Source organism: Bidens hawaiensis, unplaced genomic scaffold, assembly GCF_021521415.1.
Source record: "Bidens hawaiensis isolate Kalapana, Puna unplaced genomic scaffold, B.hawaiensis_p1.1 tig00419494_1, whole genome shotgun sequence".
Classification (NCBI taxonomy): domain Eukaryota; kingdom Viridiplantae; phylum Streptophyta; class Magnoliopsida; order Asterales; family Asteraceae; genus Bidens; species Bidens hawaiensis.
Window position 1 is genome coordinate 273,014 of NW_027504880.1, and position 27,609 is coordinate 300,622.

Here is a 27,609-nt window from a genome sequence, read left to right on the forward strand (position 1 = left end):
TTCCAAAATTTCTCAATCATCTTCCTCGGGTTGATTCAACAACTGACTATTACACGAAGCTTTTAAATGTTTTCTGTCTTCATATGTCAACCCGTCTACAAAAGACTTAACCAATTCCTATAACTCGATCTGATGGTGCGGGCATTTCCTTATCATTTCCTTGTAACGAGTAAAAGCCTCATGAAACAGCTCACCTGGTAATTGTCAAAAGTGTCTAATCTCCATTCGGGCCTCGATGGTCTTCGACTGTGAATAATACTCGTTAAGGAACACTTGCTGCATCTCACCCCAGTTCTCTATACTGTGCATCGGAAGCGAGTTGAACCAGCGTTTGGCTTTGTCTTTTAGTGAAAACTAGAACAACCGCAACCGAACCTCATCCTGATCATACGTACCATCACCGATAGACCCGCAAATAGCTGAAAAATCTGACAGATGTGAATACGGGTCTTCAGATCCCAATCCGTGAAAATGGGGAACTATGTTGATGTAGGACGGACGAGATTTAAATGTCGGCTTTCCCTGTATGTGAATCTGTGGGACAATTGGTGAGGAACCATCTGAAATAGCCGGTCTGAACCGACTGTTAACACCCTGAACCGGGAGCCCATAATTCCTTCGTCTAGCTCTCGGTTCCTCAAAACCTTCCCGGTTAACCTGAATCGACTGTCTTCGTTCCTCCCGGTATCTTCCTATACCACCTCGATCCGGATTTCTGTTCCTCCACCTGTTATCTCTCACCCTAACCGGTTCCTCAACCTCATCAACCTCTTCAACCTCTTCAACCTGTATACCCTCATCTGCATTTCTCGGCTCAAACCTGTCATTCGTTGGTCCTCGTTCTTCCTCATCCCCCTCTTCTTCGTCTTCAGTGTGAATACTGACATGGTCAAAATCTCGTATAATCGGCTGTTGGTGACGAGGGGTGTTGTTCGGGACTGATGGCCCGGGTCTGTCAAGGTTTCGGTTTCAGTTTCTGGATTGTCGGGCTGAATTTTGGGGTTGTTGATTTGTGTTTATTGGTGGTAACTGGTCATTATTGGGTGGATTTTGGTTATTCGGTGGGTTAAGTTCGGGTTGGAAAACATTTATCTCGGGTGGTGGGTTTTGGTTTTGATTTTGGTTCTGGTTCTGACCTTCCATGTCTGGCTGTCTGATCTGAGCTCGGTTCTGCCGAGCTAACCGTAAAATTTCTGGCTCGTAAATCAGCGGAGAATTTCTTCCTGAATGGCGGGTGTGCATAAACCTGTTACCTGCACAACGAACACATCCCGCGTAAAATGGGAAAATAAAGTAAACTAAACTAAAAATAAAAATAAAAATAAAAACTAAATTAAACGAAGAAATCAATTACACAAAAACACTAAGCGCACTAACTCCCCGGCAACGGCGCCATTTTGATGCTAGACTGTCACTATCTAGTCAAAAACTATTAATTCAGTGTTCCTAATCACCTAAGCAAGCTAGGGTAAGTAGAGTGTCGAACCACCAGGAGTATGTGGTCAGTGTGCAGTGAAACTGATTCCTAACATTATGAAGTAGTTCAAGTAAAGTGCTGATCACACTAGCAAACAGTTTGGTTTTATAGTAAATGAACAAGTAATCAAGTATTCAATTAATCAGACAAAGCAAATCACACCCGGGAATCCAAGTACGTAACCTAACAGCAAACTCATGCAACTTAACAAATAAACTATCCTGTGTCAACTACAGACTGACTAACCGGTTAAACCTTAGGCATCCACGCTCGCTAACACATGGCACTGGTTATCAAACGGTCCCTGCCAGTGTGACTCAACTAAGGGAAAACGTATGCTTTCTTGCAATTAACAGGTCAAAACAATCCTACAAGCAATTATCATAGCAACTGGCACACTCGTTCTGATCGAAATAAACCTAAACTGACGTTGTGTACAATCATACTAGACATCAATACTCATAGATTAACATCAATGATAGTTACAATCAATTCGTTCTTAATACATGAGAAAACTGAAAGATACAATACTTTACATCCCGGGTATGACTCGAAGGATCTAGCCGCGTCTCAGCATCTCTCGGGCTTCGTTTATGATGTTATGGAACATATATGAGGCCTTGAGATGATTGGAAGTGATGGTAGCTTTCCTTGCTGCTCTGAAAATCGCCTGGAAGGTGAATTCCCCCGTCTAGGGTCGTCAAGATGTAATATAAAACAAAACCCTAACTTTCACGATTTTGGGGACCATCGCGCTACGCGATGGACTAAAGTCAATGCAGAACATAATGAAAGGCATCGCGTAGCGCGATGCCCTGTCTTCCACACCCATCGCGCTACGTGATGGGTCACTTCACTCAGAAAGTCCATATTAATGTCTCGGTTTGCGTGCTGGACATCCCGGGTCTTCATTCCATGCTCGTACAGGCCCAAATTAAGCGCGTTAAGTACCTGTAACCTGAAACACAATAAACATGTATGGAGTACCAAAGTTCCTAAGCTAAACGATTAAAACGACTAAGTTAGCAAACTAAAATATGTACAAATAGACCGAACATCAGAAACCCTAGTGAAGATACCACAAGGAACTGGTTCGAGATAGCGAAGTGTAAAGATGGTTACAAGCTTGTGTACTGGCCTAAGGTGTGTACCAATTGCGGGACTCCTACTGGACATATTGGTGTCACGGTTGCTGAAAACGGAAGAAAGGTTTTGTCCATAACTGATGATGTGCCTCTCAAGATTAGGTTCATCAAAGCATAATAAATTCTTAATTTATGCCTATACGTATATTTATGTTTGCTGTCTGTATATTTATATATTTGTTCATATATAATTATATATAATAGAAATTAAAAATATTCGAGCCGAACCGAATCGAGCAGACCTTTGCTCGTTGCTTGGCTCGTTTACAAATCGAACCGAGCAGAGCGGCTCGTTTATAATTGAGCGAAAAAACGAACGAGCATTTTCCGAACGAGCAGCGAGCGAGTTCGAGCATCGAGTGGTTTGGACGGCCCTATCCATGCCTATACAAAATGACCATATAGTTAAAAATCTTGTTGGGCCAAACAATAACAACTCGTGGGTTACATAAAATTGTAAAACCAACCGAATAGGCCCAAACAAATAGGGGTGTTCAGATTCAGATATCCGACTAATAGTTTTCAGTATCAAATATTTCGAAACTCTGCTTTTGTATAGTTTGAAAAATTAAGCCTAATGCAATCCAGCACTCCGGTAGAGATAGCTTGTTAAAAAAAAAGTCCAATGCAATACGAGTATGCTTTTGAAGGCTTTTGAACATTGTGTCTCAGCTCTCCGGGAGAGATAGCGTTGTTCTAAAAAAAATCATATACGTAATTACTTGCATGTTTGTGTCTCAGATTCATAAATGAATAGAATATGGCTTTTGAAGGCTTTTGAACATAAGACATCAATCACATTTTTACCCCTTTTCTTTAAATGCTTTTCTCTACAAAACACAAGGCTAGCTATTTGGGATGATGAAACCGTCACAAATGCATCGCAAATAGCGCTTTATGAGTCTATGATCGATGGAAGAAAATAAGTCTCGAATCGTTTCGTCTCTAATTTTATTGTTTATACCATAGGGATGAAATTAGTTATTAATTAGCAATGTCCTAAGGTGATATGATTTAAGGAAGCAAATATGTCCCAACTTGGAACATTTTAAAGCATAAATCATATACGTGTCGGTTTAAGCTCAACGTAAAAGTGTAGATACAACATTAGGATAAAATATATTCCAGCATATATAAAACATTTGGCGATCTTATAGTTTATTTGAAAGGCATAAAAAGATAAACACTTCAACAGTAAAGGCCGGACGTCCGGATGAAGTATTGGAGGCGATTAAGTCCAACACCTTTCTTCGAATCAAGAACAGGGCAAATACGCACCTCTTGGGTTGAAAGACATGGTGCAATTTAACTTTCTAAGATGCAGTCTGTGTTGGAAATCATTATCAAAAGAACAAAATGATTTTGATCAAGAACAACTGTTAAACTCTTTATTAATATAATCAAACTGAATAAACACATAAATTATTAACCCTACCAATCTATTTATACTAAGCTCAAAACTAAACCAACTATTACTCAACTCTTATAAACTTATCCTAATAAAAAGATAATTATAATAACTTTAAATAACTCATTAAACTTAAATAACCGATTCAAACTCAAACTCTAATAATTATCAAGGACTTAAGGTTAATCCTTCAGTCTGGCATAAGAGGCGCCGTGGTTTGTATCTCTTTTCTAGCTTCTTCCTGGTTTTTAGTTTCCATAAAATTTCCGTTGTTGATAAAAATAAAACCAAAAGGATAGTAATTGCAGATAACGTTGAAACTGAGACAAAACAAATAACAATGTATGTAGTCATGTAGATTTGCTGATGTTGAGACGAATCGTAAGTCGTAACTCGTAAGCTTTAGGCGGCAGTCAACAAATTCGGTATGAATATTGGCTTAAAATCAAATTGGATTGAGTTCGTAAGGGATAACACAATGTAGAGGCGGGAGGTGTACGTGCGTCCATGTGAAAACTTGAATACATTAAACAATCTTAGATGGTGGAAGGCCTATATATGAACACGTACGTAGATTCTCATCTTTTAAGTTTTAATAATCATTCAACAACGAACCAACAATATGTCGATTGCAATACCGATGGAAAGCAAACACTTTGACCTTTTCAAATAAATTAAAGTAAAGTTGTGTACGTACAAAATGCATCATAAAAGGATTTTTTTTAACTGCTAATTTTTCTCACCTTATTTTATGCTGATGTCCAAGTGAAACTAATAAACTAAAATCATTTGATAGTATAACCTTTACTACTATACCAAAGTACCAAACTACTTAAGTAGTGGTTGTCATATCATAAATGGATATCCACATAGTACTTAAAAGTATGGAGGACTCATATAAATCTGATTTTGTTTTATAAATTTATAGGTCGTTTTCAACAATATTTAACTTGATTTATGGATTACTCACTCACTATTCAAAATATAGTGAATAGTAAGTTTTGAAAATAACCCATTACAAAAAAAATCCATAAATCTCCACGTTTGGAAGTAATGAAGACGACTTAACGTATCGGTCTTTGCCATTTATCTTGTAATGGTGTGTGTATATATATATATATATATATATATATATATATATATATATATATATATAAAATATCTAAAGTCAACAAATGCCACCGACGATAAACATTACATCATCCATGATTCTATTTTCCGTGACATTATAATAATATATTATGCTATGTTGCAATGAACATGCAAAAAAATCATTTCACAAATCATATATATTACATGACAAACAGCCAAAACAAGAAGCAAATATCCACAACATGAAGATATCATTTTTCACTTCCCTTGTTATCTCCACCTTAGCACTCTCTTCCGCTCAATCTCCTGTCCTCGACACTAACCAACAGCCACTCGTAACCGGGCGGGGCAACGATAAGCAATTGGTTCAAGATCCAGAAGTTTGATAATGATTACAAGATAGTTTTTTGCCCCAGTGTTTGTAACACTTGTAGGCCAGCTTGTGGAAATATTGGTACTACGATTGCTAAAAATGGGCGTAGAAGTTTGCTTTTGAGTAATGACCCTCTTAAGGTCAAGTTCATAAAGGCATAAAATTGTGGGTTAATTATGAAACTAATAAGTCTTGTTATGTAATGATAATAATAAATGGGTTGTCATAAAGTCATAAATCTTATTATGTCAATAAAAGATGTGTGGTTGAAAAGTTGAACTGATATCTGGCTATATGTATTATGTTTATGAATTATTGGTAATTAGTTATACATGAACTAATTACGTGTTGAAATATTGATGGGTTTGAATTTGTAATTGATTGTAACTGGATTTTTAATGTCACGTACGTACGTATACGTACTTCGGAATCCAGCCGCCTCCAGCTATCACATTCAAAGTCCGTATACAAAATCACAAACGACCAAAAAACTACAGACTTACCGACGGATTTCTTAGTGTTATGGACAAAATTGTCGTGGGTAAACCATCAATGGCAATATTTAATTTTGTAAAATTTGATATTAACTTTTTAAAAATGTCGTGGGTAAACCATCAATGGCAATATTTAATTTTGTAAAAGTGATATTAACTTTTTAAAATTTTCAAGAAAGCAAAATTAAGTCATACTTTTTTATAACAGCTAAATATATTGTACTTTATAGGATCTTATCCTTGACTTCAACTTTTATTTTACATCTTTACCATCTTACCACCCCCAAAGTGGAAATGACAATTAAGTTATACTTAGAATTTAATAAATCTAATCTAGGGTTTTCATATAGGATGACGCATAGATGTCATTTACGCAGTTTTCTATTTTATTATCTTTTCTTTTAAACACAATAAGGAACATGAACCCATTTAGTTATGTTATAACCTATGACCCGATTTCTCTTTAAATACAACCATCTTCATATGAAAATTAACACTTTGTAAAAAGTTGAAAAATAAATTATTATGTGATACAAGTCTCAAACCCAAGATCTCATGTTTCAAACTAAAGATGCTTTACAACTCCACTTAAGTAGTTATTGTGTTAGTATTATTGACTTATAAATAATATATTGTTAATTTACTTATCATTATTAATATCATATGAATCTATAAAGTATGTTATCATGTATATTACTAAATTTAACTTTTTTGTTGTTTTTAATCACCCGTATATCATACGGGCTCTATCATAGTATATAGTATACCAAAATAAAACTTTAATTATGATAAAATTAAAAGTAATTAATAAATTTTTATACAAGATATATAAAAGAATCTAGTGTGGTCCTGATGATGACTAAGTATAGGAGAGGTTGTCTCGATCCTGAGTCTTGTCTGAATAAATCGTTTATTCTCTCTTAATACCATATTTCAGTCATCCAATTCTGAGTGTTACACGCTTTCCTGCCTCTTTATTGTAATCAGATGCTATTTATCGAAAAAGAATATATAAATCACATGAATATTTTGGTAATTCTGAAAAGTCAAGGTTAATAAATCAATTCAATGACAAAGGTCTTGTAGTCTTATCAGGTTTGTGGTAAGTTGTATCACCCATTGTGGGTGAAGCTTCTAGCTTAATGGCAGATAATAATTATGTAGATTTAAACAATGTACGCACTAGCAAGTATAAAAAGTTTATCAATTTAATTGGTCAAATAACTATTTTGATGAAATCCTCTTAACTAAATTAGATAATTTTGTTCATTAAAATATAAATCACCTCTGTTTTTATGGGTGTAAAAACTTTTCTGGTTTTGTAGAACAAGTTTCAAGTCACTACTTCGACAATCTAAACAGTCACATTCTTACGGTTCTCACTTTTATTTTTTTAAAATAGCAAAATGTATTTAATCGTTTGGTACACACCTACCGAACTTCATAATTCCAAGTTGCAAATGAGATATGATCGTTCGACTTTTGCACACAGTTACGTGCCGCCTAAAAATAATAAAGCCCCAAATCACATCCTATATATACGTGTTATACCATGCAACTAAAAGTACACCCCAAACAACTTCAAGACTTACACAATAACACAAGATGAAAACATTAGCCTTGCTTCTCCTTTTCTCCACAATCTCACTCTCGTTAGGCCAAGAATCACCCGATCCAGTTCGTGACATAGATGGAAACATCCTCCGTTCTGGAACCGAATACTACATCTTGCCTGTCTTCCGAGGAATGGGCGGCGGCTTAACGCTAGCCCCCACCCGCAACGAGTCATGCCCACTAGACGTAGTCCAAGCAGACCTAGAAGTGGACAGTGGCTTGCCATTAACATTCACTCCAGTGGACCCGAAAAAAGGAGTCATTCGGGAAGCCACAGATCTTAACATCATATTTTCGGCTTCTTCAATATGTTTTCAGTCAAATGTTTGGAATCTCGAGGAGTACGATGGACAATTGATCGTATCGGCTCGTGGCGTGGCTGGAAACCCTGGTCGGGAAACGTTAAGCAACTGGTTCCAGATACAAAAGTACGAAGATGATTACAAGCTTGTTTTCTGCCCGCAAGTGTGCAGCTTTTGCAGGCCGGTTTGTGGAGATATCGGGGTTAAAATTACCGAAAATGGAACACGACGTCTGGCTATAAGTGATGTGCCTTTCAAGGTTCAGTTCAGGAAGGCATGATCGTGATCGAACTTTGTACGGCTACGAATGAATGGATTTGGTTATTTATAATAGCATGTGTTTAAATTGTATATGCAAGAATAAATGACTATAGACTATATAGTCTTTTAAGTTGTAATCGTAATTCAATAAGAAAATGAAGTGGTTTGTAATTATATTTGCATGTGTATAATGTATATGTTTATATATAAACACCTTTTATCATTTGAGTTTAGATCGCTTATTCCCCTCTTTAATCCGTTCAAATTAATCTAATTTGTCTAGTGATAAAAGCCTAGGATGTTGAAGTTTTCCGCTTATGGGGCTTTTTTTAAGTCAGACCCGAAGTGTTAAATAACCATTGTTGAAATCCTCTCGCAAGTAAGAATCAGAAAAGGCGTTGGTTAAAGAAAACCTATAGCTGGTTACTTAATTTTAAATGTTTGTTTAATTTGTTTTTACTCTACATGTTTATTTTGCAAGAAGTTTGTATTTGCCATTTTTTTCTTTTTGTAAAGTACTTATAGGGCTCTAGCTAGCAGACAATTAATATTGTAAATTATTTAATCACTTTGAAGTTATGCCTTTGTTTTGCTTTGGTATGACATAGTAAAATTTAAGTTGGGTTTTCCATTCAACTTCAAAGCAAAAAAGTTGTGGCATAGGTTGCCACTTATATTAATAGTCACTGATGCACACATGTATTTCTTATGATTATGTGCCACTCATCTCAGTTTAATGCAAAATATTAACCAATCATGCATTCCAAAGCAGTCATGGGGTTGGTAACCCAGTGATAGCGGCAAAACCTATTAAACATCTAAAGATCTTGAATTCAAGTCCAGAAAAGTACGAAATTTGTCGTTCAAAAAACAAAATAGTACACATCCATAGCAAACTTGATCAGCGCGACTTCCAGCAAGGGTTCAACCTCTTGGGGCTGTCGAGGCTTCCCCCCGACCCCATCAGGGTTGTACACCCTTTGAGATTGTATGCATGGCTTAGGGGCTTCACCACTTAGAACTCTTGAGGTTTCATCCTGTGTGTATACTCCCCTTTTAACTTGATTCAGTGTTAATATACTCCCAATTTCTCATTTGGTTTTAACTAAATCTGATTTCGCTAAAATCTTATTAATGACACCAACAATTAGAATATTGTTGATTGTTGCCGGAAATGGGAATTTATCTTCAATTGTATCAAAACAATCTTTACATCAAATGCGCACAAATCGTGTTGCTTAAGAAGCAAATAACTAAAGTTTATTGATTTCTAGATTCAAAAAGAATTAATGTTTTGTTGACTTCCGAATTAGGATGATATCAAGATTGATTGGGAACTTCGATCTTGCTCTTTTATTATATATTTTTACTAGTTTTTATCTCACGTATTACGGGATCGTTTTACATTATCTATTTCTAATATTTATATATCTTTTTGGATTTTAATTTTATTTATTGTAAAGAAGTTAATAATATACTTAAGGTTTGATAATAAAAGAGTTTCACAAATAAATAAGATGTTATAACACAGTTTAAAAGCTATATATCTGGGTTTGATGAGACTCATGACCAGATGATGACCCGCTTATTTTTTTTACTATAAAATTGTTTCTAAAAATCCATTTTTAGTATATCCTATCTTATAGGATTTTCATATAGGATATTTGGTGATATTAAATTTTAATTTAATGAGATGTTATAACCCGTTTAAGGGCTATTTGGATTTGGTGAGACACATACTCGTGAATTCCGGTCAAATGCATGAGAAGCCTCTATTTAAATATTAACAATCTGATGGTTTGAGAGAATATAAGAAGCAAACAGAGAACTTTTAAATATTTCGTTTATACATATTTAACATTATTTATCTAAAAAAATAAGTTAGAATCTATCTGGATTTGGTGAGACCCATACTCGTGAATTCCGGTCAAATGCATGAAAAGCCTCCATTTACAAATAAAACAATCTGATGGTTTGAGAGAATATATGAAGCAAACAGAGAATTTTTAAATGTTTCGTTTATACATATTTAACATTATTTATTTAAAAAAATAAGTTAGAATCAAGATTTATCTAAAAAATAAGTTTGCTTCTTATATTAAGATTTAATATAAATTGGATGTCGTTCAATGATAGAGCACTCACTTTACTAGTGAGAGGTATGTGGTTCAAACCTCACTATCACCGATTTATATGGGAGATATGAGGGATAATCTTGGCTTGCCAGGGTTCGAGTCCTGATCTCACCCGGTTTTACCGGCTCCTCGTTGTCGTGCCGTTTGGCGGGCGTGGGGGTCGGGTTTTATCCGGGGAATCTCTCAATTGGTGGACCGCTAGGGGCTCCGTCCGGACTCGTGGCTGGCTCGGGCTACCTTCAGCTAATGGGGGCCGCGTACGCGGCGTTATTTAGTTGGTCGTTTGAAAAAACAAAGAATCAAGATTTAAAAACTACTAGCTAGTTTGCCAGACCGTCGGTTTTTGACCAAATATGCATACTATAAAGGGAAAACTTGAAGATGTAGCGTGTACAAATTGCTTCATATTCATTAAATAATATATTAACTTAAGTAGATCACATGCCTAACTTCGTATTCAAAGATGACAACCAGATCGGATATCATTGCGAGGCATCCAGCTGACTTAATCATACATACAGATACAATCACACAATTACGTGCAGCCTGCAACTCTTCCCATAGTCTTATACTCTTATCCAGATATATCCCCTATAAATACATCCTTAAACACATAAGAATTCAACAAAACAACATCATGAAAACATTTATTTTGTTTCTTCTTTTCTCCACAATCTCACTTTCTTTAGCCCAACCCTCTCCCGATGCCGTTCGTGACATCGATGGGAACTTGCTCCGTACGGGCACAAAATACTACATCCTGCCCGTCTTCAGAGGACGTGGCGGTGGCGTAACACTAGCCGCCACAAGAAACGAGTCGTGCCCACTAGATGTAGTCCAAGAAAACTTTGAGCTCGAAAACGGCCTCCCATTAACATTCACACCTGTCGACCCTAAAAAAGGCGTTATTCGAGAATCCACCGATCTTAACATTATATTCTCGGCTTCCTCAATTTGTGTCCAGTCGAACGTTTGGGTACTCGAGAGGTACGAGGGACAATGGATTATAAGCGGTCATGGAACCGCAGGAAACCCTGGCCCGAAAACATTAAGCAACTGGTTTAAGATAGAGAAGTATGAGAGTGATTATAAGCTTGTGTTTTGTCCCACAGTGTGTGACTTTTGCAAGCCTGTTTGTGGAGATATTGGTGTTGTGATTGCTGAAAATGGAAGCAGACGTCTAGCTATAAGTGATGTGCCTTTTAAGGTTAAGTTTAGGAAGGCATAAATTATAATAACTTGTTTGTTATTTTTATATACATACTTGTGTTTAAATAATATGTAAGAATAAAGGACTATGACTATAGTTTTGTAACCTTATTAATAATTATATGATTTTAGATATCATTGTACTAATTTAAACCGATCATATTATTAAGGTCTTAAATAAACTTAAATCAAACAAAATAATAAAAACGCACCTTATATTTAATTAGTTTTATATTTATACAGTTATGAAAAGATATGATTTTATTTATTTTTCTTCACAACAAAAAAAGTATATATCATGCTATATTGAGCTTTTAAACGATTTTTTTTTACGAATACACACACTACTAGAAAATATACCTTTAAGGCTTTAATGACGTGCAATGCGCGTCATTAATGGGTAGAGGACACGCAAAATCGTGTCAAGGAGGGCCATGTCATAAAGGAAGACATGCATTTGCGTGTCATTTGTTTTTGATACGCATTCATGACACACATTTATGACGCGAGCTTTTTACATGCGTTTTTGACACGCATTTGCATGTCATTTTTTAAGTGTTTTAAAAAATATATTTTTTATAGAATTACTAATTTTCACATTAAATGACAATTAACATCTCAAAATATAAAATAAAATACATACATTGAACATTTCCATCCATTTCATTCAATATTTCATAAAATACAAATTATAAACATTTCAAAAGTAACAATAACATTGATGTCAATACAAATTACAAAATTTCACCGGAGAATGAAGTTTGTCACAAAAGTCGATCATTCTTCACAAATTCCATCAATATTAGCATTCGTGAGTCCGTCTTCCCTTTTCCAACCTGGGAAAAAATTTTGGTAGCAAGTGGTTTTCACTAAGTAACTAGCAGGAAGTTAATTCTGGTAACAAAATATATTTCACTAAGTAACTAGCACGAAGATAATTCTGACAACAAGTTGTTTTCATGTAAGATTTGTAGATAAGGATGATTGATAACTCACCAGCGTGTTGAAGCATACTCGGTGTAAGGTGGTTGTGAAATGATTTCTCATGCAAATCCAAAATCAGCTATTTTTATTACATCCATGGTAACTGCAGAAAGAAAACGTTTACAAAATAAATTTGAACATGAAAAGAAAACACAAATTAAAGTGACAATGGTAAAGCAAACCTAGATCTCAAGTTCAGTGACTGCAAGTTCACATTTAAACTGAGCAAAAGCTTCCTCTCTTACAAGCAATTGCAGATAAAAAGTAAATTTATATATCAGTCAAAAGATTTCAAATGATACAATAATGAAAAATAGGTAGTTAAATACATGATTTGTTGGACTTGAAATTCTATTTGGTTGTAAACACCATGCCATGTGTCTGTTTCCACCTTGACTATGAATCGTATTAGTAATGAACAAACAGGTCTAAGCAGCAAAAACTTGTTTTGCAGTGAACTATAATTAAAAACAGTTTGTTTAGAGAGGTGATGATATTAAGAGAAATATAAAAGTACCTTGTCATGTATTTAACAAGGCTTGGAAAGGAAGTCTTTACTGAGTGCCCAGCATAACATCTACTCACACTATCCTCATCAAGAAGATCTTATTTTCTAATAGATGACACATAAATGTTAGATTTCAAGAAAATGTGTAGACAAGACAACTAACTTAAGTAATATGTCATATGCTTCAACAGATACACCAAAATGCAGGTTTAGAATAAAAATAAATAAATAAATAAATAAACGCTGCTGGGCCGGAATATAAAAATGCAGGTTTGCACTTCTTTTCAGTTGCAAATTGCAACTGTACTGTGTTGTGCAAGAACCTGAATATATATACCAAAAGCAAATAGTTAGTTATGGTGGATAAAAACAATTAAGGAAATAAACTAAGAATTGTACGTTAATAGACTTGTACATTGCAAAACACCCAATAACCCAAAGAGACCTGAAAACAATCAAACTAAAACTGTATACACACACCATGATACAATTTATAATTCATCTATTTATGTCTCTCCTAAATGGCATATTACTATACATTAATCTTTTAAATCCCTTACACAAAAGTAATAAACACGGTTTGGCCAACTAATTCCCTATACATCCATAATCAAGCATCACTATAGATTATACCGACAGTATTCCCTGATGGAATGAGATTCCATGTGTAATGGAAGATTCCATTCCGTTGAGCAACCAAACATCACTTTTTTCATTCTCACGCAATGAATCATTTCATTCCCCCTGTTATTGCTTCATACCAAACGCTACCTAATTTCTCAATCTCATTTAATTTATATATGACAATTTACAATTCAAGGGTAAGCTTTATCAACGTTCATTATTATTATTACTATCCACTTGGTGGTCTCAAGTTTAATTTAGACAAACCGTTTTAGCTTGTAGTCTCTTGAAATCATTAAAATGAAATATGAACTAACTAAGATAACTATTCAATAAAAACGAACTTAGAAACTATTAAAAGAGTATGAGATAAATAAATATATCATATATAATTTAGACCATATCGCATATAGTGATGTAATTAAGATGACTAATACTTCCCACACATGTTTGATTGGCTTACATAGCATTCACACATGCAAGATCTTCGTATTCTACTTGATATAGATTGATGCTTTTTTTTCACTCATGTTCTAGGTTGTTGATTAGTATATCACATATCCATATCCGATTCAAAACTGGCTTATTGTTCTTCAATTGATCTCTCGATTCCCACATGTTTATTAATTGATTTCAGTTTGATTCTTGACGAGTTCTTAATTTATATTGGTCTCTTCTTGGTCGTTGTTGCACTTTGATTTTATAATTGATCGTTGCTTATTGTGATTCAATTGATGGGTCTTTTTTTCAAAATGCGTTTCGATAAATGATGTTGGTCAGCTATCGAACTTGATCACTCCTTGGTTTTTATCGTCTCACCTGAAGAACTTTGGCTCTAATACCAATGTTTGACCTAGAGCACACAAATAAACACATCTTGATTGACGAACACAAAACAACTTAGTTTGTGATAAACTCAACCCCGACTCTTTTCTTTGTTAATCAGCTCATATGTAAACTCAACACCCAAACATTGAAAAATAGCTCAATATTTAAACTTCAACAAACCTAATAAACTTGAACAAACCTAATCTATTATGATTCTAATACTCATTAAACAAACAAACAAATACATAGAACCAAACTCGACAGGCATAATTAATCAACTAAACGAGTAGCGACACGGCTTATTGGCCGCTTGCATTTTGTTTCGATGTAATCACTACTTTTACCATTTTTTTTATAAATAGCATCAACTAAACAACTCAAATTCAGTATATTTCTCATAACTTGAAGTGAAGTCAAGAGAGATTGTAAAAACATATAAAGACAAAAAATGCAAATTTAATTTTTGCAATGAAAATATATTATTAAAATGAATATACATAATTGAATTTGTAATTAATTAGATATACTATTCACTTTCTCTCTCACCCTTCCTCTCTCATTTATGTTAAATACATCACAAAATTTTCTCCATGACATATAATATATATATGTTCCTGTGAAATCTTTATTCTAGAATAATTTTCACAAGATGAAAATAGTATTACTTCTTTTGTCAATAATCTGGCTTTTTACAAAAAAAGCCACTGCCAATCCAATTCTTGATACTAATGGAAAATTTCTCCAGTCAGGAACAAAATATACATACTCGATGAAGCCGGGGTTGGCTTAACGCTAGCAAGGATAAGACACAAGGCGTGTCCGCTTGATGTAGTTCAGCCCGCTTGAAGTGGTATCATCCTCCACCTCCTTATCTCCCTTGTTGGTCAATTTGGCATTTAAACATTTTTCACAAGTGCAATTTTCACAAAAAGTTGATTCATCTGTTTTTAATTTCACTTCATTTTGGAAAACCATTTCATTTTGACCAACACATTCATTCTCATCACTAACATCATTTACCACCGCCTCAACAAACTGCGGTGGTGACTCAACTTCAACACAGGTAATTTCAAAATGAGGTACAAACTTACCGCGTTGATGTGCACACTATTACCTTTCTTAGAGCTTGAACTAGCATATTGCGGGTTTACTATAGTATCACTCGGTAACTGGCCCGCATTCTTCTGAAATCTCGCCACGTCTGCTGAGAGCCGACCAATCTGCTTTGACATTGCCTCTGAAGACTTATCCCTTAACTCGAACTGTCTCTGCGTTTCCTTCTGATTATCTGACACAAGCTTCAATAACACATCGAGTTTTGAATGTATTGACTCGTCTGAATTTCCTGAACTACCCTTCTGCTGGTCCTGATTCTGATTACCCGACGAACTGTTACCCCGGTAACCATCTCTGTTATAACCCCGACTATCACTCTGACTGTTCGAACCCTGCTGATAACCGCCCTGGCGGTAGCTGTTCTGCTGTCGATTCTGACTGGACCCCTGAAAGTTCGGGTTTGACTGACTCGACGCGTTCCCGTATCTGAAATTCGGGTGATTCCTTAGGCCCAGGTGATATGTATTTGAATTGAACCCTTGACCCTTAGAATCCCCGCACGTAACTGACTTCCTCCTCGTCGGGGTACTCGTCATCATCATCAAACCCAGGGAAATTTTCTGTCTTATGCCCCAACTCGCCACAATCTGCACAAACCGAGAATTTCACCCCGACTTTACCAACCTCTTTCTTTTTCTCTTGTCGATAACCCGCAAGTTCACGTTCTAACTCAGCAATTCTGTCTGACTCGCTCGAGGCTGATTTAACCGACGGGGTGACCCCGTGTTTTCGCCTTCGGTCTGCAGCTGCCTCTGCCTTGGAATCTTCACACATAAATTCCAAAATTTCTCAATCATCTTCCTCGGGTTGATTCAACAACTGACTATTACACGAAGCTTTTAAATGTTTTCTGTCTTCATATGTCAACCCGTCTACAAAAGACTTAACCAATTCCCACAACTCGATCTTATGGTGCGGGCATTTCCTTATCATTTCCTTGTAACGAGTAAAAGCCTCATGAAACAGCTCACCGGGTAATTGTGAAAAGTGTCTAATCTCCATTCGGGCCTCGATGGTCTTCGACTGTGAATAATACTCGTTAAGGAACACTTGCTGCATCTCACCCCAGTTCTCTATACTGTGCATCGGAAGCGAGTTGAACCAGCGTTTGGCTTTGTCTTTTAGTGAAAACTAGAACAACCGCAACCGAACCTCATCCTGATCATACGTACCATCACCGATAGACCCGCAAATAGCTGAAAAATCTGACAGATGTGAATACGGGTCTTCAGATCCCAATCCGTGAAAATGGGGAACTATGTTGATGTAGGACGGACGGGATTTAAATGTCGGCTTTCCCTGTATGTGAACCTGTGGGACAATTGGTGAGGAACCATCTGAAATAGCCGGTCTGAACCGACTGTTAACACCCTGAACCGGGAGCCCATAATTCCTTCGTCTAGCTCTCGGTTCCTCAAAACCTTCCCGGTTAACCTGAATCGACTGTCTTCGTTCCTCCCGGTATCTTCCTATACCACCTCGATCCGGATTTTTGTTCCTCCACCTGTTATCTCTCACCCTAACCGGTTCCTCAACCTCATCAACCTCTTCAACCTCTTCAACCTGTATACCCTCATCTGCATTTCTCGGCTCAAACCTGTCATTCGTTGGTCCTCGTTCTTCCTCATCCCCCTATTCTTCGTCTTCAGTGTGAATACTGACATGGTCAAAATCTCGTATAATCGGCTGTCGGTGACGAGGGGTGTTGTTCGGGACTGATGGCTTGGGTCTGTCAAGGTTTCGGTTTCAGTTTCTGGATTGTCGGGCTAAATTTTGGGGTTGTTGATTTGTGTTTATTGGTGGTAACTGGTCATTATTGGGTGGATTTTGGTTATTCGGTGGGTTAAGTTCGGGTTGGAAAACATTTATCTCGGGTGGTGGGTTTTGGTTTTGATTTTGGTTCTGGTTCTGACCTTCCATGTCTGGCTGTCTGATCTGAGCTCGGTTCTGCCGAGCTAACCGTAAAATTTCTGGCTCGTAAATCAGCGGAGAATTTCTTCCTGAATGGCGGGTGTGCATAAACCTGTTACCTGCACAACGAACACATCCCGCGTAAAATGGGAAAATAAAGTAAACTAAACTAAAAATAAAAATAAAAACTAAATTAAACGAAGAAATCAATTACACAAAAACACTAAGCGCACTAAGTCTCCGGCAACGGCGCCATTTTGATGCTAGACTGTCACTATCTAGTCAAAAACTATTAATTCAGTGTTCCTAATCACCTAAGCAAGCTAGGGTAAGTAGAGTGTCGAACCACCAGGAGTATGTGGTCAGTGTGCAGTGAAACTGATTCCTAACATTATGAAGTAGTTCAAGTAAAGTGCTGATCACACTAGCAAACAGTTTGGTTTTATAGTAAATGAACAAGTAATCAAGTATTCAATTAATCAGACAAAGCAAATCACACCCGGGAATTCAAGTACGTAACCTAACAGCAAACTCATGCAACTTAACAAATAAACTATCATGTGTCAACTACAGACTGACTAACCGGTTAAACCTTAGGCATCCACGCTCGCTAACACATGGCACTGGTTATCAAATGGTCCCTGCCTGTGTGACTCAACTAAGGGAAAACGTATGCTTTCTTGCAATTAATAGGTCAAAACAATCCTACAAGCAATTATCATAGCAACTGGCACACTCGTTCTGATCGAAATAAACCTAAACTGACGTTGTGTACAATCATACTAGACATCAATACTCATAGATTAACATCAATGATAGTTACAATCAATTCGTTCTTAATACATGAGAAAAACTGAAAGATACAATACTCTACATCCCGGGTATGACTCGAAGGATCTAGCCGCGTCTCGGCATCTCTCGGGCTTCGGTTATGATGTTATGGAACATATATGAGGCCTTGAGATGATTGGAAGTGATGGTAGCTTTCCTTGCTGCTCTGAAAATCGCCTGGAAGGTGAATTCCCCCGTCTAGGGTCGTCAAGATGTAATATAAAACAAAACCCTAACTTTCACGATTTTGGGGACCATCGCGCTACGCGATGAACCGAAGTCAATGCAGAACATAATGAAAGGCATCGCGTAGCGCGATGCCCTGTCTTCCACACCCATCGCGCTACGTGATGGGTCACTTCACTCAGAAAGTCCATATTAATGTCTCGGTTTGCGTGCTGGACATCCCGGGTCTTCATTCCATGCTCGTACAGGCCCAAATTAAGCGCGTTAAGTACCTGTAACCTGAAACACAATAAACATGTATGGAGTACCAAAGTTCCTAAGCTAAACGATTAAAACGACTAAGTTAGCAAACTAAAATATGTACAAATAGACCGAACATCAGAAACCCTAGTGAAGATACCACAAGGAACTGGTTCGAGATAGCGAAGTGTAAAGATGGTTACAAGCTTGTGTACTGGCCTAAGGTGTGTACCAATTGCGGGACCCCTACTGGACATATTGGTGTCACGGTTGCTAAAAACGGAAGAAAGGTTTTGTCCATAACTGATGGTGTGCCTCTCAAGATTAAGTTCATCAAAGCATAATAAATTCTTAATTTATGCCTATATGTAATACTAGATCAGAAACGGTTCTATTACATAAGTTTAATACAAGAAATATTAAATACTTAGTAATGAAGATTTAGAAATAACAAAATGATATGTTTGAAATTACCTATAAATTATTAACCAACAATTTAATTTATTTGTAGTCAAATAGCTTATATATTAGATATTGTATGACAAACTCGGTTGGCAACGATTCTAAATTTCTTTAGGGTTTCTTCTGATTTAGCAATTATTCTTTAACAAAGTAGGATCTACATTTTGTTCTTAGCATGCTTTTGCTTAAACAGATCGAAACTGAATATACCTTGCAGCCAATCAATCCCAAACTGATCTTGATCAAACAGATCAACTGATCTGAGAAACTGACTTCCTGATCCGTTATGTGACTCATTATCTATGTCTTAGCTTTAAACTAAAGCTTTAAAATATCGCCAATTAACCGTTATTCTAATTCAAAGATTCTGACAAAAGATGATAAAATGTTTCATTATGAATGACATAGAAAAAGAACATCATGTATAAAATTAGTATGAATAGAACAGACTTTTGTATTACAGTTTCGAATAGGATGGATTAAAATTCTATGGATCTATAAAGGTTGAATGAATATGCGAGAAAAAAATTGTTGTTAATCATAATTTCTTTTTGTCTTTATCGTCTTATACTATAAATATCATTTATTGAATTTTACATATTTATCCTCTACACTCAAAAGTGCATATAAATTGATTTATTAAAAAAAGTTTGATCTGATTTGATTAAAGATATAAATATTTTTATTATATTAATATAAAATAAATACTTGCATATATTTAATCCCTATAATTTAGGTATATAGTTATTTATTTATAGGATGGATTGATATGTTTTGATTACATTGACATAAATATGTTTTTATTAAAAATAGAAGAATGGCTTGAACGAGAAATTTAAACTAGGAATGAATCTCTAAGTGAGATGTGTCGCTAATTATTTTCTTTTATTATAATATGTAGATATGTAATATATATATATATATATATAGGATTAGGTTCATTTCAGAAGTGTTTCTTATTGCGAGAAGTGATTCTAAGCAATCACATCATTTCTTTTTAATTTTTGATTATTTAAATACAAGGGTACACAAGTAAAATATAAGTGTTTTGTTTTGTAACTCATATTCGTTAATGGTTTAGTTAATGATAAATTACCAATTAATGGTAGTTACAAATTATTGTTGTTATTATTATTATTACATAGAAATCAACACATGTGTGCGTGTGTATTTGATCAAACAAAAGCCTGATTTATATGAAAATAGTAATAATATAATAATAACAACAATAATAATAATAATAATAATAATAATAATAGGAAGGCAACGACTAGATTAATATTTTTACATAATTCATACCTTACATTTTAGGTGTAATAATCCGTAGTACATATAATTTTTAACTTTTTGTGAATATTGTATTCACATACACTTTATTTTGTAAAAAAAAATGTAAAAAGGAAAGGAAAAAAAAAAGAGAAAACCTTGCTATTATTATGAATTTAATCTAAAATCATTTTATTCTAAAACATGGTTAATTATTATATTTTTCTATTTGATCTCAATGCAAAGTTTTTTTTTCCCTCGATATTAATCAACTAATGTAGTGTGGGTGTTATGTAATGTAGATATAGCTACGTAATTTAGTGTAAACATATTTTCGAATGTTGTGTATCTGTACGTGTAGTCATAACTAATGTAGTTTAGGTACACTTTCGAATGTTGTGTAGACATAACTAATGCTGTGTAGACATATCTAATGTAATGTAGGCGAAACTAATATAGTTTATGTACATTTTCAAATATTGTGTAGACGTAACAAATATAGTATAAGCACACTTCAAATATTGTGTAGTCCTTACAAATATAATGTACATGATTATTAAATTGCACATCCCTACATAGCCAGCAAATCCTTACACAACCAACATGCTTGGAAAACGATTAAATGAAATATCACTACACAACCAACATATGTCTATATAACTTTTTAACGGCCTACACAATGTTTTTTTTTCTTTTAATCAATTAATGTAGTGTAGGATTATCTTAGTAGCGTAGCTACGTAGTGTTGTGTAGGGATACTTTCAAATGTTGTGTAGTCATAACTAATGTAGCGCATACATATCTAATTTAGTGTAGGAACATTTTTAAATGTTGTGTAGTCATAACTAATGTAGTGTAGACAAATCTAATATAGTGTAGGCAAAATTAATGGAGTGTAGACACACTTTCAAATATCGTGTAGTCATAAATAATGTAGTTTAGATATATCTAATGTGGTGTAGACAAAACTAATGTGATGTAGGCATACTTTTAAATATTGTGTAGTCATAACTAAAACTAATGTTGTGTAGGAATCAGTTTGCTTATACAATATAGTGTAGGCAAAACAAATGAAATGTAGACTTAACTAAATATATTGTATATAACTATATGAAAAATGATTAAATACATAATATACATAATTATAATGAAATAATATAAAATTATATTAACTATCTAATGAGCATTTATTACTCAGTTAAAGTAACCGTTGAACACATTAAAGTCTGGTTTAATGATGCATACACCACAATGGACATATCTACCCTTTTTAATTAAATATATGTCATAAATATATATTTTTAATTACGAATTTACCATTTTCATTGTAGACCATTGATTAAAAACAATCAATGGTTCATATTCATTTCTCGCGCTTCTCGCTATAATATCACTTTTGCAAGATCCATTTCCTATATATATATATATATATATATATATAAAATTAATAATGGGGTATAAGAAATTAAAACACAAAAAAAAAGTGTCCCTCATTTAAGTGAAGTTAGCTAATGAAGTTAACAAATTGGACTGAAATGGAAAGAAAATGAAATCACAAGAAAGGAAATGACAAACGAAAATGTGGACAAAAATGACAAGAGTGAGCAAACTAAATGGATGGAAATTACCGTTTACTCTATAATTGGTAATTTTAACTTTAATTTTAAATTCTCTCTACTAGAAATTGAGCTGGGCCCTGGGAACGCATGCATAATTGGGTGAGTGGCGGCGTAAGCCATCAAAAAGCCCACACCATTTTACATTTTGTGGGCTCAAACTTTTGACACGCAATACCGTTGGGCCAATTAATTACTGATTATTGATAATTGATAAAGAATTTCATCATGAAAAAAGAAAAAAAAAACATTTGTAGGTTCATATTTATTGATGGAAGATTCACTAACGGATCATCGATAGATTATTACAACTTTTACTACATCCATCACTAGTTTTTATTATCAGTTTATCACATAATATTACATGCATCACAAGTATATCCAAGTAAGTACAACCATCCATCATATATGTTGTCACGCCTTCTTGAACATGACCTTAAGAGGCTTATTATTTAAAACCAAACTTCTACGTCCCTTTTCATTGATCGAAGAACCAATATCCGCACAAACCGGCTTGCAAGTGTAGCACACCGAGGGGCAGTACACCAACTTATAGTGATCATCGTACTTCACTATCTTGAACCAATTATCTATGGTTCCTGGCCCGGGCTGTCCCAAGATTCCTTGGCTCGACAGAGTTCGTTGACCATTAAACAGGTTGACCCGCCAAACTGTGCTTGGGGCACATGTGTTAGGTTCAGAGAACTTGATGTTAAGGTCAATATTTTCCCGAACGATGCCATCTTTATTAGCGGGTATAAAATTTAAGGGTAGCCCGGTTCTCTCTTGACTAACTTCTTGCACCACTTCAAGTGGGCATAGTTGGCCGCTTCCACGGGCTAAAGTTAGGCCGCCGCCGCCACCATATGTGGCGGGCAAGATGTAATAGTTGGTGTCCGATCGGAGGATGTTACCGTTGGTGTCACGGATAGGAGTAGGTCGGAATAGGAGGCATGAGGAAAGTGAGAGTGTTGAAAAGATGATTAAAATGACTATAAGTTTCTTCATTTTGTGGATTTATGTCGTTATGGGCATGTATTTATAGTCGTATAGGTCCAAAATAGATTTATGGGTGTTGATGATATATGATGTTATGTGGTGGTATGTGCCGAATACAGACACACATAGCTAAAAATAAGCATTAAAGGGGAATGTGACGCACAACCCAACATAATTATATGTACCATGGTTTGTTATAAAAGGATAATGCTTATGAAAGTTTGGTATAAATCATTTTTAACTAAAAAAAAAAAAAAGCATAGTTGTAAGAACAATAATGAGTATTTAAATGGTGTGTATAAATTAAGAATTTTCTTGTCATGAAATGCGTTTTAAATATTCTTACTTTCTGTAGGTAAATTCATACAATGCATTTGCCTTGTATATTGGTTGTTTTAGATGATGTCTACTAATCAATCAGTGAAGAACTATGTAATCCGTTATCAGACTACTTCAAGGTTCCTTCAAGGATAACTGAGTAAGAGCATTCGTATTCAATTAACCAAATTTTGTGAGTGAGATTTTTATAATGTAAGGTATTGTGAGTAGAAGACAGAAAAAATGCAGTGATTTTTCTGTAAATTTGAAAAGCTACTATTTACCACCTATGATTTTTTAATATTTTTTAAAAATGGTTGTGAGTAGATGAAAGACAAAAATGTAATAATAAAGGTATAAAAATGTATTATTCAATTGAAATAAAAAGAGAGAAGATAATGACTTTAATGTAATTTTGAATTTGAAGATAGGGGATGAGTTGTAACTTGTAAATGCTCAAAGTGTTGTGTAACACGAGGTCGCAGGGCCTGATTGGGCCATGTGCAGGGTGGCGACTGGCGATAGCACAAGGCCCGCTCTCCTGGTGGCCCAAATTTTTTTATATATACATACATACCAGACATGAATACAAATTGGCTTGTAGACTTGTAGCCTACCAGTTTGTGCATCTCATGTCCAATCAGGTGGCGCGCATTCGACCACCTTTTTTCCTGGCCCAATCCAATCTATAACCCAGCCCAATACTTTGTTGCAGCCCACACCCACTTGAATGAAGTTAAGTCCACGTACTTATTTTTATTTCAAAACCAAAACATCACACATGATTCATGGATGCTCCAAACATGGCTGCCAAATTATAAGACAAAACAATGGATTAAACAAGAACAATCATCTGATTCAATTAGCTTTAAATGATAAGTCAAGATCCTTATTCATTTATTGTTCCCATTGCACACAAACTTATCAAGGATCTTGACTTATTATTAATTCACACTAAACAAGTAAACGATGAACCCAGTGACGAATTGGGGTCATTGTGAACTTGTAGTGGTAGCCAATATTCCGATTTATGCCTATATGCATAGCCCCCTTGTAGAGTACAAGCAGGATATGCATGCACAAATCAAATTTGGATCCGTGGATTATTTTGGTAGACTTTTATGTACTAATAATTATTTTTTTCTTGTAAAAGTCAGCTCTTGCTTAGTTGTGTGCATTGCTGATCACTTAATTAGAGTGGCTTAATTTATTAAAGGTGTTGGGCTTTGATTAGTTGCAGCTGTCATGTCATGTTGAGTTGCTTGGAAGCAACACACTTAACACACAAGTAGTGGAGTGGAGTAAAGGGAATAAAATACTAAAACAAGATGCATAAAATACTAAAGCAACATGTACTGCTCAATATCCACCTGACATACATATTATATATGTATAGACAACTTTTTTTTTTCTTTTACATGTATTTGATAACCTGCATTAGTTTGGACCCGAGTAGGGATGAGCAAAAATCGGTAAGGTACCGATTGGTATTGGTATCGGTACCGAAATCTGTACCGATTGGGTATCGTAATTGGTACCAAGGTTTTGAGTTTTCAGGACCGGTACCAGTACCGGTACGGTACAGTACGATAACGGTATTTCCTGAATTTTACCTTAAATACCGGTGCCGTCCCGGTACCGTACCGGTACCAAACCGAACATTTCGGTACCGGTACCGGTACCAAAAATTTGCGATTTTCGGGATCGGGATTTTCGGTACCGGTACGGTACCGAGCTCATCCCTAGACCCGAGCAAGTGATAATACTATCCGAGCGGCCAGGTTTGATGTTTCCAACCGAATCAGAAACTAAGCTCGTATTCGGCTAGCCTCTAGGATCCAACTTGTTGCTCGACAAGTTGGCACGTCATTTTTCTCAATTATGATAACGTCGTATATATTTTTACGAAAGTTTAAAGTAGCAAGTTACAAGAATAAACATTACCAAACTACCACTATACTAGCAAAGGAGATAAACTTATTTGAGTCAATAAGTGAATTACTCGACCCAAATCAACTTGAGTTTGTATACTAGCGAGCTAACTTCATCTCAAACTTGACTCAGACTTATATATGAGCTCATAGGCTTAGGGGTGTTCAAAAACCATTGAAATCGTCTTATCTGTCCAAACCGAGTTACATCAGCCGATTCGGCTAGGTTATGAGTCAATTGGTCTGGTTTACGATTTGAAAAATTGGTGTTTCTCCATTCGGTTTACAGTTCTATGCTTTGAAATCGGCAGCAAAACCGAAATGGCCGAAATTTAAAATACTAATAAAAAATAGTAACACTACGTATAAGTATTTTTAGTTATGATGTGTACATCTTATTAATTTGACTTATTTTGTTTTATTGGCTTTTTTCAACTGTTTAGCCCTTTGAATGCTCAAAAGTTAAGATTTGATTTTTTAAAGCCTACTATTTTACTGAACTTACTAAGATTTAATTGTATCATTCATGGTATATAAAACCGGTCGAAATACTCCATTAATATTCGTTAAATTGAACCACAAACACCCATATAAGCTAAGCCAAATCAACTCGAGTTTTAGCGAGTTGCGGTACAATTACAAATTTAAAAAGCCTTATCGATCACCATCAAATGAACATACATGTATATATATATTGTAGCTTAAATAGGGTTTCCAAAGTAATTAAATATAATATAAAGATTTTCAATTAAAATCCTTTACAAGGAGTGGGGAGAAGGTGATGAAAGAAGGAAACCCATATTAAAGTGATTCTTTGCTTTGCCTAAAACTTACATACACGCACCATTTGGTGCTTTTACGTGCCTCACACACATAACCACAACCAATCAAACACCTCAATAATTCATTAGCATGTAATATCCAATTATTAACTTGGAATAGATTTGGCACACCTTGTGGACAATCAACTAAACTTATTGATAGGCCATTAATATTGATAATTGGTTAAATCATAAGTGACAAAGTTTACTTATTTTAAAATGAATTTGATGTTTATGGCTTGAACTTTATCTTTATCATAATGCTACCCGCAACTTCATTCACTAAAAAGTAATGTTTATATCGTAAATAGTGGTGTCGGTGTGATTACGAGCTAATTGATTGCCATAAATGAATCGGGTAGTGAAGTGAACCCGAAAGGCTAATGAAAAACAGTGGAAAACAGCATTTGAGCAATAATCAAATGGTTTTAATTTTTTTTTGGAATGACCAAAGAATAAAGCTTGATTACCCGGGGTAATTCAATGGCAAAAGACGACCTCACACGCTCGTGATCGTAGACAGTTTTGGGTACCCCAAGCCCACCATCTCCTGTTTCAGGGAAAAACCGTCACCTGAAAACCCACTGCGGTAAGACCAACTGGGATCAGATTCAAACTTGAGATATTACAGCCTCCAACCCAAATCTTCACTTTCCTCCATGAGTTAAGTGCATTCTCATCCAACCCTTTATATTATGTGATGAGAGTTTTTATAATTTAGAAAGTGATTTAAGGTGTTGTGAGTGAAGAGTTTTTATATTTTAGAAAAAGTAGTGATTTTTCTATATATTTGAAAAGTTACTGTTCATCCCCTATAATTTTTTAATATATTTTAAAAATGTTTGTGAGTGAAGGAAAGAGAAAAAGTAATGATAAAAGGTATAAAAAGTATTATTTAATTGAAACTGAAAAAGAAAATAAAATGAGTTTTAGTGTAGTTTTTGGTTTGGGATAAGGGGTGGGATGAGAATGCTCTAAAGCCATTGGAATCAAATGGTTTTACTGAGACATCATGTGAGTATTAATGTAAAAGCGATTATTGAGATATAATAAGATAACATTAAGAATGCGCGTCTTTAGGAAGGTATATGGTGAAGTAGAAGCAAATGATTGGGCTAGGTGATCAAGAGTTGTGCTTTGTGCTAAAAAAGTTGTAAAGTGCTTGTATAAACTATAATGTGGAGGGTTAAATGCACATGAAATGATTCGTTACATAATGCCGGTATTTGTTTATTAAGATAGCATAGATTTCAATATAGACTTCTAGTTGTTTTAAACTAAAGAAATGAATTAAAAATTATGTTTTTTATTAGCTAGTTTAAACAGTTAATGATTATGATGATTGTTTTGTCCCTTTGGGTAACATTTTCCATGTTGCACTCAAGGATACACTTGGTTAATTGACTTAACTAAATATCACTGTGATCACCACCGTCTCCGATCACCGCCGCTTTCAAA

The 27,609-nt window shown here is 35.1% G+C and overlaps 1 protein-coding gene and 2 pseudogenes across 1 annotated transcript; 2 read left to right on the forward strand and 1 right to left on the reverse strand.

Moving 5' to 3' along the window:
* The first annotated feature begins 7,561 nt into the window (after nt 1-7,561).
* On the forward strand, nt 7,562-8,227 carry LOC143609132 (miraculin pseudogene; annotated as a pseudogene).
* Nucleotides 8,228-10,859: 2,632 nt separating this feature from the next.
* On the forward strand, nt 10,860-11,580 carry LOC143609128 (kunitz trypsin inhibitor 5-like). The gene has a single exon (XM_077083974.1). The coding sequence runs from the start codon at nt 10,939-10,941 to the stop codon at nt 11,527-11,529; it is 591 nt and encodes a 196-aa protein (XP_076940089.1). The 5' UTR covers nt 10,860-10,938; the 3' UTR covers nt 11,530-11,580.
* A 10,768-nt stretch (nt 11,581-22,348) lies between these two features.
* LOC143609154 (kunitz trypsin inhibitor 5 pseudogene) lies at nt 22,349-23,110 on the reverse strand (annotated as a pseudogene).
* Nucleotides 23,111-27,609: the final 4,499 nt, after the last annotated feature.

Excerpts from the sequence above, each read along its gene's own strand:
- LOC143609128 (XM_077083974.1), top strand. The coding sequence starts at position 10,939 with ATGAAAACATTTATTTTGTTTCTTCTTTTCTCCACAATCTCACTTTCT.